General features: G+C 46.0%; 1 protein-coding gene across 4 annotated transcripts in view; it reads right to left on the bottom strand.

Moving 5' to 3' along the window:
* The window catches only part of LOC106604784 (putative methyltransferase NSUN7), a 38,154-nt gene that overhangs the window by 2,756 nt on the left and 22,174 nt on the right, over positions 1-13,224 (bottom strand). For all 4 annotated transcript variants that reach the window (XM_014199817.2, XM_014199816.2, XM_014199819.2 and 1 more), the window contains 3 exons: positions 12,595-12,696; positions 11,363-11,486; positions 10,635-10,755 (listed from right to left, as the gene is read on the bottom strand). In XM_014199817.2, the coding sequence (XP_014055292.2) occupies positions 10,635-10,755; positions 11,363-11,486; positions 12,595-12,696 (347 nt within the window). The remainder of the gene's footprint in view (positions 1-10,634; positions 10,756-11,362; positions 11,487-12,594; positions 12,697-13,224) is intronic.

Raw genomic sequence — 13,224 nt, 5'->3', positions numbered from 1 at the left:
TTCTCTCCCTCCCCCTCTCCTTCCCTCCTCATCCCTTTAAATCTCACATCCACCCCATCCCCCCTCACTTCTGTTCAAGCCTCTTAAATCATCCTCTCTACCTGGGCACACTGCTAAACTTGTGTGCAGCAACAAACCACAAACACCACCATACACAACATACTCTACCATTCAAAAGTTTGGTGTCACTTAGAAATGTGCTTGTTTTTGAAAGAAAAGCACAAAACACCAGTCTCAACGTCAACAGTGAAGAGGCGACCCCGGGATGCTGGCCTTCTAGGCAGAGTTGCAAAGAAAAAGCCATATCTAAAACTGGCCAATAAAAATAAAAGATTAAGATGGGCAAAAGAACACAGACACTGGACAGAGGATCTCTGCCTAGAAGGCCAGCATCCCGGAGTCGCCTCTTCACTGTTGAAGTTGAGACTGGTGTTTTTTGTGGGTACTATTTAATGAAGCTGCCAGTTGAGGACTTATGAGGCGTCTGTTTCTCAAACTAGACACTCTAATGTACTTGTCCTCTTGCTCAGTTGTGCACCGGGGCCTCCCACTCTTTATATTCTGGTGAGAGCCAGTTTGTGCTGTTCTGTGAAGGGAGTAGTACACAGCGTTGTACGAGATCTTCCGTTTCTTGGCAATTTCTTGCATGGAATAGCCTTCATTTCTCAGAACAAGAATAGACTGATGAGTTTCAGAAGAAAGTACTTTGTTTCTGGCCAATTTGAGCCTGTAATCGAACCCACAAATGCTGATGCTCCAGATACTCAACTAGTCTAAAGAAGGCCACTTTTATTGCTTCTTTAATCACAACAACAGTTTTCAGCTGTGCTAAGATAATTGCAAAAAAGTTTTCTAATGATCAATTAGCCTTTTAAAATGATAAACTTGGATTAGCTAACACAACATGCCATTGGAACACAGGAGTGACGGTTGCTGATAATGGGCCTCTGTGTAGATATTCATAAAAAAATCAGCCGTTTCCAGTTACAATAGTCATTTACAACATTAACAATGTCTACACTGTATATCTGATCCATTTGATGTTATTTTAAAAACAAGGACATTTCTAAGTGACACCAAACTTTTGAACGGTAGTGTAGGTCTTAAACAAGTACATTCACCGTACCACAAACTGTTTGACCCAGTTATGCCATTCTCACCGCACCTCTGATAACCAGGAAGAATATAAACTCCCACCTCCACTGTGCAATTCTACTTACAAGCTAAGACAAACACGCACATGATTCTAAGTTCTGCCTGCGTATTACACGACTCTAACCGTCTCTCAATATGGGGACATTTAAAGAGCGCAGGAGACACATCACAATCCAGACACATCACCGTCCAGACACATCACAATCCAGACACATCACCGTCCAGACACATCACAATCCAGACACATCACCGTCCAGACACATCACAATCCAGACACATCACAATCCAGACACATCACAGTCCAGACACATCACAGTCCAGACACATCACCGTCCAGGCACATCACCGTCCAGACACATCACAATCCAGACACATCACAGTCCAGACACATCACCGTCCAGACACATCACAATCCAGACACATCACCGTCCAGACACATCACCGTCCAGACACATCACCGTCCAGACACATCACCGTCCAGACACATCACAGTCCAGACACATCACCGTCCAGACACATCACCGTCCAGACACATCACCGTCCAGACACATCACCGTCCAGACACATCACAGTCCAGACACATCACAGTCCAGACACATCACCGTCCAGACACATCACAATCCAGACACATCACAGTCCAGACACATCACAGTCCAGACACATCACAATCCACACACATCACAGTCCAGACACATCACCGTCCAGACACATCACCGTCCAGACACATCACCGTCCAGACACATCACAGTCCACACACATCACAGTCCAGACACATCACCGTCCAGGCACATCACCGTCCAGACACATCACAATCCAGACACATCACCGTCCAGACACATCACCGTCCAGACACATCACAGTCCACACACATCACAGTCCAGACACATCACCGTCCAGGCACATCACCGTCCAGACACATCACAGTCCAGACACATCACCGTCCAGACACATCACCGTCCAGACACATCACCGTCCAGACACATCACAGTCCACACACATCACAGTCCAGACACATCACAGTCCAGACACATCACAGTCCAGACACATCACCGTCCAGGCACATCACCGTCCAGACACATCACAGTCCAGACACATCACCGTCCAGACACATCACCGTCCAGACACATCACAATCCAGACACATCACAGTCCAGACACATCACCGTCCAGACACATCACAGTCCAGACACATCACAATCCAGACACATCACAGTCCAGACACATCACAGCACAGTCCAGACACATCACAGTCCAGACACATCCCCGTCCAGACACATCACAGTCCAGACACATCACATCACAGTCCAGACACATCACAGTCCAGACACATCACAGTCCAGACACATCACAATCCAGACACATCACAGTCCAGACACATCACAGCACAGTCCAGACACATCACAGTCCAGACACATCACCGTCCAGACACATCACAGTCCAGACACATCACATCACAGTCCAGACACATCACAGTCCAGACACATCACAGTCCAGACACATCACATCACAGTCCAGACACATCACCGTCCAGACACATCACAGTCCAGACACATCACATCACAATCCAGACACATCACAGTCCAGACACATCACCGTCCAGACACATCACCGTCCAGACACATCACAGTCCACACACATCACAGTCCAGACACATCACCGTCCAGGCACATCACCGTCCAGACACATCACAGTCCAGACACATCACCGTCCAGACACATCACCGTCCAGACACATCACAATCCAGACACATCACAGTCCAGACACATCACCGTCCAGACACATCACAGTCCAGACACATCACAATCCAGACACATCACAGTCCAGACACATCACAGCACAGTCCAGACACATCACAGTCCAGACACATCCCCGTCCAGACACATCACAGTCCAGACACATCACATCACAGTCCAGACACATCACAGTCCAGACACATCACAGTCCAGACACATCACAATCCAGACACATCACAGTCCAGACACATCACAGCACAGTCCAGACACATCACAGTCCAGACACATCACCGTCCAGACACATCACAGTCCAGACACATCACATCACAGTCCAGACACATCACAGTCCAGACACATCACAGTCCAGACACATCACATCACAGTCCAGACACATCACCGTCCAGACACATCACAGTCCAGACACATCACATCACAATCCAGACACATCACAGTCCAGACACATCACAGTCCAGACACATCACAGTCCAGACACATCACCGTCCAGACACATCACCGTCCAGACACATCACCGTCCAGACACATCACATCACAATCCAGACACATCACAGTCCAGACACATCACAGTCCAGACACATCACAGTCCAGACACATCACCGTCCAGACACATCACATCACAATCCAGACACATCACATCACAATCCAGACACATCACAGTCCAGACACATCACAGTCCAGACACATCACCGTCCAGACACATCACAGTCCAGACACATCACAGTCCAGACACATCACATCACAATCCAGACACATCACCGTCCAGACACATCACATCACAGTCCAGACACATCACAGTCCAGACACATCACAGTCCAGACACATCACATCACCGTCCAGACAAATCACCGTCCAGACACATCACATCACAATCCAGACACATCACCGTCCAGACACATCACCGTCCAGACACATCACAGTCCAGACACATCACAGTCCAGACACATCACATCACAGTCCAGACACATCACATCACAGTCCAGACACATCACATCACAGTCCAGACGCATCACAGTCCAGACACATCACATTACAGTCCAGACACATCACAGTCCACACACATCACAGTCCAGACACGTCACAGTCCAGACACATCACATCACAGTCCACACACATCACATCACAGTCCACACACATCACAGTCCAGACACATCACATCACAGTCCACACACATCACGGTCCACACACATCACAGTCCAGACACATCACATCACAGTCCAGACACATCACAGTCCAGACACATCACATCACAGTCCACACACATCACATCACAGTCCACACACATCACGGTCCACACACATCACAGTCCAGACGCATCACATCACTGTCCAGACACATCACCGTCCACACTCATCACAGTCCAGACACATCACATCACAGTCCAGACACATCACATCACAGTCCAGACACATCACATCAGTCCAGACACATCACAGTCCAGACACATCACATCACCGTCCAGACACATCACATCACCGTCCAGACACATCACATCACAGTCCAGACACATCACAGTCCAGACACATCACCGTCCAGACACATCACATCACAGTCCAGACACATCACATTACAGTCCAGACACATCACAGTCCAAACACACATCACAGTCCAAACACACATCACAGTCCACATACATCACAGTCCAGACACATCACAGTCCAGACACATCACAGTCCAGACACATCACAGTCCAGACACATCACATCACAGTCCAGACACATCACATCACAGTCCAGACACATCACATCACAGTCCAGACACATCACAGTCCACACACATCACAGTCCAGACACAGTCCAGACACATCACAGTCCAGACACATCACAGTCCACACACATCACAGTCCAGACACATCACAGTCCAGACACATCACAGTCCAGACACATCACAGTCAACGCTGTGATGGATCACTAGTCACTTTAAACAATGCCACTTTAATAATGCTTACATATCTTACATTACTCATGTCACATGTATATACTGTATTTTATACCATCTATTGCATCTTGCCTAAACCGCTCGGCCATCGCTCATCCATATACTTACATGTACATATTCTCATTCGCCCCTTTAGATTTGTGTGTATTAGGTAGTTGTTGGGGAATTGTTAGATTACTTGTTAGATATTACGGCACTGTTGGAACTAGAAGCACAAGCATTTCGCTACACTCGCATTAACATCTGCTAGCCACGTGTATGTGACCAACAACATTTGATTTGAGTCTCAACACCGAGTTTATTGTCCCTAGCTGTTCTTGTATGAAAACCTCATAAAATGATTTTACCGGGTCCAATCTGACGCCCGCTCCCAGTGAAACTGCATTCCCACACTTATCTAATTGCTATTTTTACGGCGCTTTTCAGAGTGCCACAATAACTTTTGATTAGCTGAGTTTATTAGGGGTGGAAAGAAGCCTGTTTGAGGTGCTATTATAGCCGTTTGATTATCTTTTCATCCCTGTCTGTGGAGGTATAAATGTGACGGCTGACAGGGGGATGAACAGACGCTGTGAAGGACAGAGGGAAAGAGAGAGAGAGAACTCTGTCACACCCTGAGAGAGAGAGGGAGAAAATTGCTTGATAATCCAGTGTGTTGTAAACGGTAGAGTAGAGCAGGTTTCATCACGTGGAGAAATATCCTAAACGTGGCCATGCTTGGGAATTTGGACTATAGGTGCCTGTTTGGCCGACCGTGGCTACGTAAGCAGCCAAGCAGCAAGCTAGGTGGGCGGGCAGGAAGCTAGGCTAAGGTGGGCGGGCAGGAAGCTAGGCTAAGGTGGGCGGGCAGGAAGCTAGGCTAAGGTGGGCGGGCAGGAAGCTAGGCTAAGGTGGGCGGGCAGGAAGCTAGGCTAAAGTGGGCAGGCAGGAAGCTAGGCTAAGGTGGGCAGGCAGGAAGCTAGGCTAGCGGTACAGCGGCTGTGGCTCTGTGAAAGTAGCTTCCCCATCATCATTCCTCCACTGCACCACACTTAAAGCCCATTAAAACACAGCTCAGCTGTGGTGACTGAAGTCTCACTTAAGACCCACCTACAGAGGGAGAGAGAGGAGAGAAACTGCGGGAGAGAGTGGGATGGAGAGAAACTGCAAACGCGAGAACGAGGGAGAGAGGAATCTGTAAGAGTGGTTAGTGTGAGATAGATCGACATTGTGTGAGAGACTACATGAGAGAGAGACCGTAAAACAAAAATAAAGAGTTTGGTTGACATTGATGTGAAAGAAGAAGACAGGAACAGCATTGAGGGAATGGGAGAGAGAGAAAATAGACGAGAGACTGAGGAGAACAGAGAGAAAAAGACATCGCCACTCTTCCACATCAACATAGACAGCCAAGTCAATCATCATAATACTCTGGGAAAATATGACAGCATTGAACTGAATTCCCCCCCAAAAATGATGACAGCATTGAACTGAAGTAAGCAGATATCAACATACACTTTCTCCTTCATAGGGTTCTCTGGATGAAAACCTCCTGGCAGTACCATGTCTCTCTCTGTCTCTCTCCTTCATAGGGTTCTCTGGATGAAAACCTCCTGGCAGTACCATGTCTCTCTCTGTCTCTCTCCTTCATAGGGTTCTCTGGATGAAAACCTCCTGGCAGTACCATGTCTCTCTCTGTCTCTCTCCTTCATAGGGTTCTCTGGATGAAAACCTCCTGGCAGTACCATGTCTCTCTCTGTCTCTCTCCTTCATAGGGTTCTCTGGATGAAAACCTCCTGGCAGTACCATGTCTCTCTCTGTCTCTCTCCTTCATAGGGTTCTCTGGATGAAAACCTCCTGGCAGTACGACGTCTCTCTCTGTTTCTCTCCTTCATAGGGTTCTCTGGATGAAAACCTCCTGGCAGTACCATGTCTCTCTCTGTCTCTCTCCTTCATAGCAGCCCTCGTCTTTCATCTCCCTCCTTCCTCCTCTCAACCTCTCGTTACGGTCACCTATTCTCAGGCTTGTCTGCTTCCTCTGATCCTTTCCTTCATTCTCCTCTCCAGCTCTACCTTCAAGGCTGTACAGTCTGTCTTCATGACCTCAATGCTGATCTTTTCACCTTCAGATCTTCCTCTTTCTCACGGTCTCTTTTACTCTCTTCTCTCCTTCTTACCTCTTCCCTCTATCTCAGGTAGTAGATGGAATGACGTCCTGCCGCCTATTTCTGTGCCCCAACACTCAGTCTTCTTCTAGCCTTCAGTTCTCTCCATCCTCCCTCTTCTCGCTCCCCCTCTTTCCTTCCTTCTCTAGAACCTGTCATCTTCTCTGCTATCAGTTTCACCTGAACTCAACTGCAGCTCTGCCTTTCCCTCTGTCACGCACAGAGGCCATGATGTCAGCTTTCTGCTTACTCCCTGTCTCTCATTCAAACTGTCTTATCTCTGCCCTTCACCTCACCTCACCTTCACCTCACCTCCTCTCCCCTTCATCTAACCTCATCTCCTCTCCCCTTCCCTTCACCTCTCCCCTTCACCTCACAACGTTCTAGACTTTGTAAACCTCCAAACTCCTTCAGAAGCTCACAAGAGATGACAAGCATGTTCTCTTTTCTCAGTGTATTTTCCTTACATGAAGCAGGCTGCCTTTCTCAACCCGACTCCTCTCTCTCTCTCTCTCTCTCTCTCTCTCTCTCTCTCTCTCTCTCTCTCTCTCTCTCTCTCTCTCTCTCTCTCTCTCTCTCTCTCTCTCTCTCTCTCTCTCTCTCTCTCTCTCTCTCTCTCTCTCTCTCTCTCTCTCTCTCTCTCTCTCTCTCTCTCTCTCTCTCTCTCTCTCTCTCTCTCTCTCTCTCTCTCTCTCTCTCTCTCTCTCTCTCTCTCTCTCTCTCTCTCTCTCTCTCTCTCTCTCTCTCTCTCTCTCTCTCAGCTGTGTGGTGCTATTTCTGTGGCCAGATGAATGTATGTGGAGGACGGGGGAGTTCCTCTCCTGTCTCTCTCAGACGTGAGCCAGGGATCTGTCAGTGGATGTGTGGAAGGATGTGTACTGCTCAGTGCATCACGATCGGGCAAGGGGGAGGAGTACATCGACACCCCCGGGGAGGTTATGGGTTTTTTGTTCTCCCTCTCTACTTCCAGCTCTTTGAACATTGACCAGAACGACTAAGTAAACAAACAAGTCTGCAGCCAAAACACGTATAGCCTCGTATACAGACAGTAATGATAAAAATCAACCCTGAAGTGTTCAGCACTGAGGCTGGACTTTCCCTGTGTCTATAGAGGCTTGGAAGAGTGCATTCAATGCATTCTAGGAGCAGAGGGATGTGTTCTGAGCTAAATACGTTTCTCCCAGTGGCTCAGATGGCTGAGGACACTCGTCATTCTGCTGATGTAGCATACTGCTGATGATAGTGGTGGGATCGTTACACTGTTTGACAAACAGCACTTTGGGTCTTCTCAGAGGGGAATACACAGCCTAGCTCAGTGGTCACCAACTGGTCGATCGCCAAGGCATTCCTAGTCGATCACCAAACATTTCGATAAAGCCTTGTGATCCTTCCTAATTTTTTTGATTCATATTGGGCTGTTGGCGGTAGGTGCACTTGATTCAGAAACCCTGCGCGCCAGGGAGGCAAATTGTGCCTATTTTGAATCATATGTTGTCTGAAGGAACAAACTCTGCCTACCCGGCGGACCAGGAGAGCTGTGGCTAAATCAAGTGTGCCTACTGCCCTGGCCAATCGGATAGCTCAAATCACCATTCTTACAGCTTCAACGAGCCCACAGCATACTGGTCTACGAAAGATTTCATCATTTTTAAAACCATGACCAGGGAGAGACTGTCAAAGAATACAGCAAAGAGCTGCTGTTTATTTTGAGTGAGATTTTATTCAGCACTGTCAACCCTGTTTTTATTCTGTATTGTCAACACTGTTTTTATTCTGCATTGTCAACCCTGTTTTTATTCTGCACTGTCAACCCTGTTTTTATTCTGTATTGTCAACACTGTTTTTATTCTGCATTGTCAGCATTGTTTTTATTCAGCACTGTCAGCACTGTTTTTATTCAGCACTGTCAACACTGTTTTTATTCAGCACTGTCAACACTGTCTTTATTCAGCACTGTCAACACTGTTTTTATTCAGCACTGTCAACACTGTTTTTATTCATCACTGTCAACACTGTTTTTATTCATTACTGTCAACACTGTTTTTATTCAGCACTGTTTTTATTCAGCACTGTCAACCCTGTTTTTATTCAGCACTGTCAACCCTGTTTTTATTCTGCATTGTCAACCCTGTTTTTATTCATCACTGTCAGCACTGTTTTTATTCTTCACTGTCAACACTGTTTTTATTCTTCACTGTCAACACTGTTTTTATTCAGCACTGTCAGCACTGTTTTTATTCATCACTGTCAGCACTGTTTTTATTCATCACTGTCAGCACTGTTTTTATTCAGCACTGTCAACACTGTCTTTATTCAGCACTGTCAACACTGTTTTTATTCATCACTGTCAGCACTGTTTTTATTCAGCACTGTCAGCACTGTTTTTATTCATCACTGTCAGCACTGTTTTTATTCAGCACTGTCAGCACTGTTTTTATTCATCACTGTCAACACTGTCTTTATTCAGCACTGTCAGCACTGTTTTTATTCATCACTGTCAGCACTGTTTTTATTCATCACTGTCAGCACTGTTTTTATTCTTCACTGTCAGCACTGTTTTTATTCATCACTGTCAGCACTGTTTTTATTCATCACTGTCAGCACTGTTTTTATTCTTCACTGTCAACACTGTTTTTATTCTCTACTGTCAACACTGTTTTTATTCCTCACTGTCAACACTGTTTTTAATTCAGTACTGTCAACACTGTTTTTATTCAGCACTGTCAACACTGTTTTTATTCAGCACTGTCAACACTGTTTTTATTCAGCACTGTCAACACTGTTTTTATTCAGCACTTTTACAAAACATAACTTTTACTTCTCCCTACTTCCACTCGCGCTTCAGTTGCAATGAATGAGTAGCCAAGTGTATCAATACGCCTGAGTTTGTACTATTGGCAGCTCGTCATGTTTATTTTAATATCTAGGAATATTTCACTTTCTCTGGTCATAGGAACAACATGAATTTGTGCATGAGGCAGAAATAATGTGACGGTGCCCCCTCTCTCTGGTCAGTCTCACCGGAGGAAAGGAGAGAGCAGGGACTGTGAGAGGCAGACCCTCTGCTGCTTTCTGCCTCCCCCCGCTGAGACTGTCCATCAGATGCAGGTACCATCAGTCCAGTCAAATAACACTTTTAATTATTAGCAAATGATTTACATTTATTCTCAGCTGTGCCTCGCAAGTGATACGACAACTGATCTATTTTGTTATCAATTTTTGAAAGATAATATGGTGTAATATAATATGGTCTGAGATAAGATGGTCTAATATAATATGGTCTGAGATAATATGGTCTAATATAATATGGTCTGAGATAATATGGTCTAATATAATATGGTCTGAGATAATATGGTCTGAGATAATATGGTCTGAGAAGAACACTACTGGCAGGCCAAGCATAGCCAATATGCTGTGATAATGTATTAGGTCTACTGCACACACCTCATTCCTACAGAACTGTTTTTATTAGGTGCATGTTACACAGGCGTACATTTTTTAAGTCATATATTCTTTTTTTTTTCTAAGCGGTAAATCTCGGCTTGCTTTTTGACTGCGAAAGTGATCTTGACTCAGAAAAGGTTGGTGAATTACAAGTACTGTATCACAACAGGGGTCTCTCTCTCCGTGTCTCTCTCTGTCTGTCTCACCTCTCTGGTGAGTACAGCTAGGAAACAGCCGTTAGTTTCGTCTGAAGGATCCAGTCTGAAGAACGGACCCCCTGCTCTCTCCTCAGCTCGGCTCAGAGATGTGGGTAAGGAAGAGCTCGGCCTGGACAACACACACGCACAGTCACACACAACGCATGCAGTGAGGGATACACACACACACACACACACACACACACACACACACACACACACACACACACACACACACACACACACACACACACACAGAGAGAGACAGAGTTAATAAATGCACAGAGTTAATAAATGCACAGACAGAGTTAATAAATAATTCACAGGCCACAAGTCAATACAATCCCTACCAATAGTCCTAGGTATAGCTGTTTAAGCCTGGGGCTGTGAAGACCTGTTGTGAAATAGTCTAACTTCAAGAACAATATCCACACAGGGAAAACTACCCACAAGATAACGAGGAAAGAGTTTCTTTGATTTGGCGCTGATAATGATTTCATCTCTAATGGTAGTCCTTTAGGTCCTACCTGGGGTGCTAAAGTTTGAGAGACAGAGAGCTGTAGATAGGGAGGGAGGTGAGCCATAGAGAGAGCGAGAGAGAGACAGAGAGAGATAGAGAGACAGAGAGGGATGGGGGGGGGGAAGGTGGGTTGAGAGGGGGAGGAAGAGAGCGAAAAAGAAACACACACACACACAGACAGAGAGAGAGAGAGAGACAGAGAGAGAGAGAGACTAACCTGAAGGCTTGTAGTTTGTGTCCCTCAGTAGGCCCAGCCTGCTCCAGAGCTCCCCTCACCACCTCTTCATTCTCCTCAGGGTACAAGGAGCAGGTAGAGTACAACACCACCTGCACCTTGGGGACTGGAGACACACGCGAGTGCGCAAACACACACAAATGTGCAAACACGCAGACACATGCAAACACACACACACTCTCACTTTATATCAACGCACACCTGCAGTATTAGCACACAGCCCCACAAGGCATATCAACACACACACATGAAATAACATATTCAACATGCAAAGGAAACACATGGTCACACTCACAAAGCACAACCACGAATGAACATCAATGAATATGTCTCCGACGACGCACAGCGGATGACGGCAAAAAGACGGCTAAGCCTACAATTGTTTTTCACATTCCGCTGCACACAAATCCTCACTAAAGGGCTTTGAAGCAGAGCATGCATAAATGTTCTTTTTCTTAAACAATTCACGTATATGAAGCATTTCTCATGTCATTCCCCTGTTGCCTTGCACCAGCCGCTGATTGCAGCCAACCATTTTCTAATTCCTGCTAAGTCAGAACAATATACTTAGTTAGTGAGACCAAATATTTGACCTATGGTAATAAACACAACAGATGTGTGCTGTTACAACATCCAATAAGAAAATACTTGTAAACATCAAAAGAGATGCAGCACCGCCAGTCACCGTGCCAACGGGCGGGTCGATAGCCATCTGCCATTCATTAACGGCCCGTTAGAGAGGATCTGCCGCTGCTGGCAAAACCATTTGAGCCCGATCAATGACCGTGTGATTACAGAAGATGGGTTTCCGTCACACACACACACACACACACACACACACACACACACACACACACACACACGCACACACACACACTCCCCCTAGATTAACATCATCCAGCCCACACAATGTTCATACTATAAGACTGAATAACTGGTTGTGTTTGCTGTGTTTCTTCAACCTGTCTCTTTAAACCAGCCCTGTGTCTGTATGAGGGAAAGTGCACAGCATGGGAAGGTTACTGTGTCGTTGTTTTGTAGCTAACGGTAGTCATGCTGACCAGACCAGGAAGCATTAGCATTTCTAATTAAGACTTAGAGCCTCTCAGAGGGGAACTCGGCTCTAATTGCAGACGAGATTAGATCATTTGTGAGAGAGAGGGGTGTGTGTACACACACGTAAACACCGTCTCTCTCTCTCTGTATGTTCTCACACTTCAGGGCATGGACGATGTCTCTCTTCTGCTGGGCCACCAGTGTGTCCAGCTTGGTCTGGGCTATGGAACCCTGGGACAGGTCCTGGAGCAGGTCTGTGTCTGAAACAGAGATGTCTTTACACTTCTGCTCATCTACAATCTAACTTGGGTTGATTTTGGATTAAGCAGAAGCCAATTCAAGGGTAAGCTGTACCTCCGTTCTCCTACAGTATGAACTCAACAGGGTTGAGGGTATCATTTGGGGTATAGGGGTATATAGGTGGTAATATGGAGGGTATATAGGTGGTAATATGGAGGGTATATAGGTGGTAATATGGAGGCTATATAGGTGGTAATATGGAGGGTATATAGGTGGTAATATGGAGGGTATATAGGTGGTAATATGGAGGGTATATAGGTGGTAATATGGAGGGTATATAGGTGGTAATATGGAGGGTATATAGGTGGTAATTTGGAGGGTATATAGGTGGTAATATGGAGGGTATATAGGTGGTAATATGGAGGGTATATAGGTGGCAATTTGGAGGGTATATAGGTGGTAATATGGAGGGTATATAGGTGGTAATATGGAGGGTATATAGGTGGTAATATGGAGGGTATATAGGTGGTAATTTGGAGGGTATATAG

Source organism: Salmo salar, chromosome ssa05 (assembly GCF_905237065.1).
Source record: "Salmo salar chromosome ssa05, Ssal_v3.1, whole genome shotgun sequence".
NCBI classification, from domain to species: domain Eukaryota; kingdom Metazoa; phylum Chordata; class Actinopteri; order Salmoniformes; family Salmonidae; genus Salmo; species Salmo salar.
Note: the sequence above shows the minus strand (reverse complement) of the source record. Positions and strands in the feature narration are given on the sequence as shown.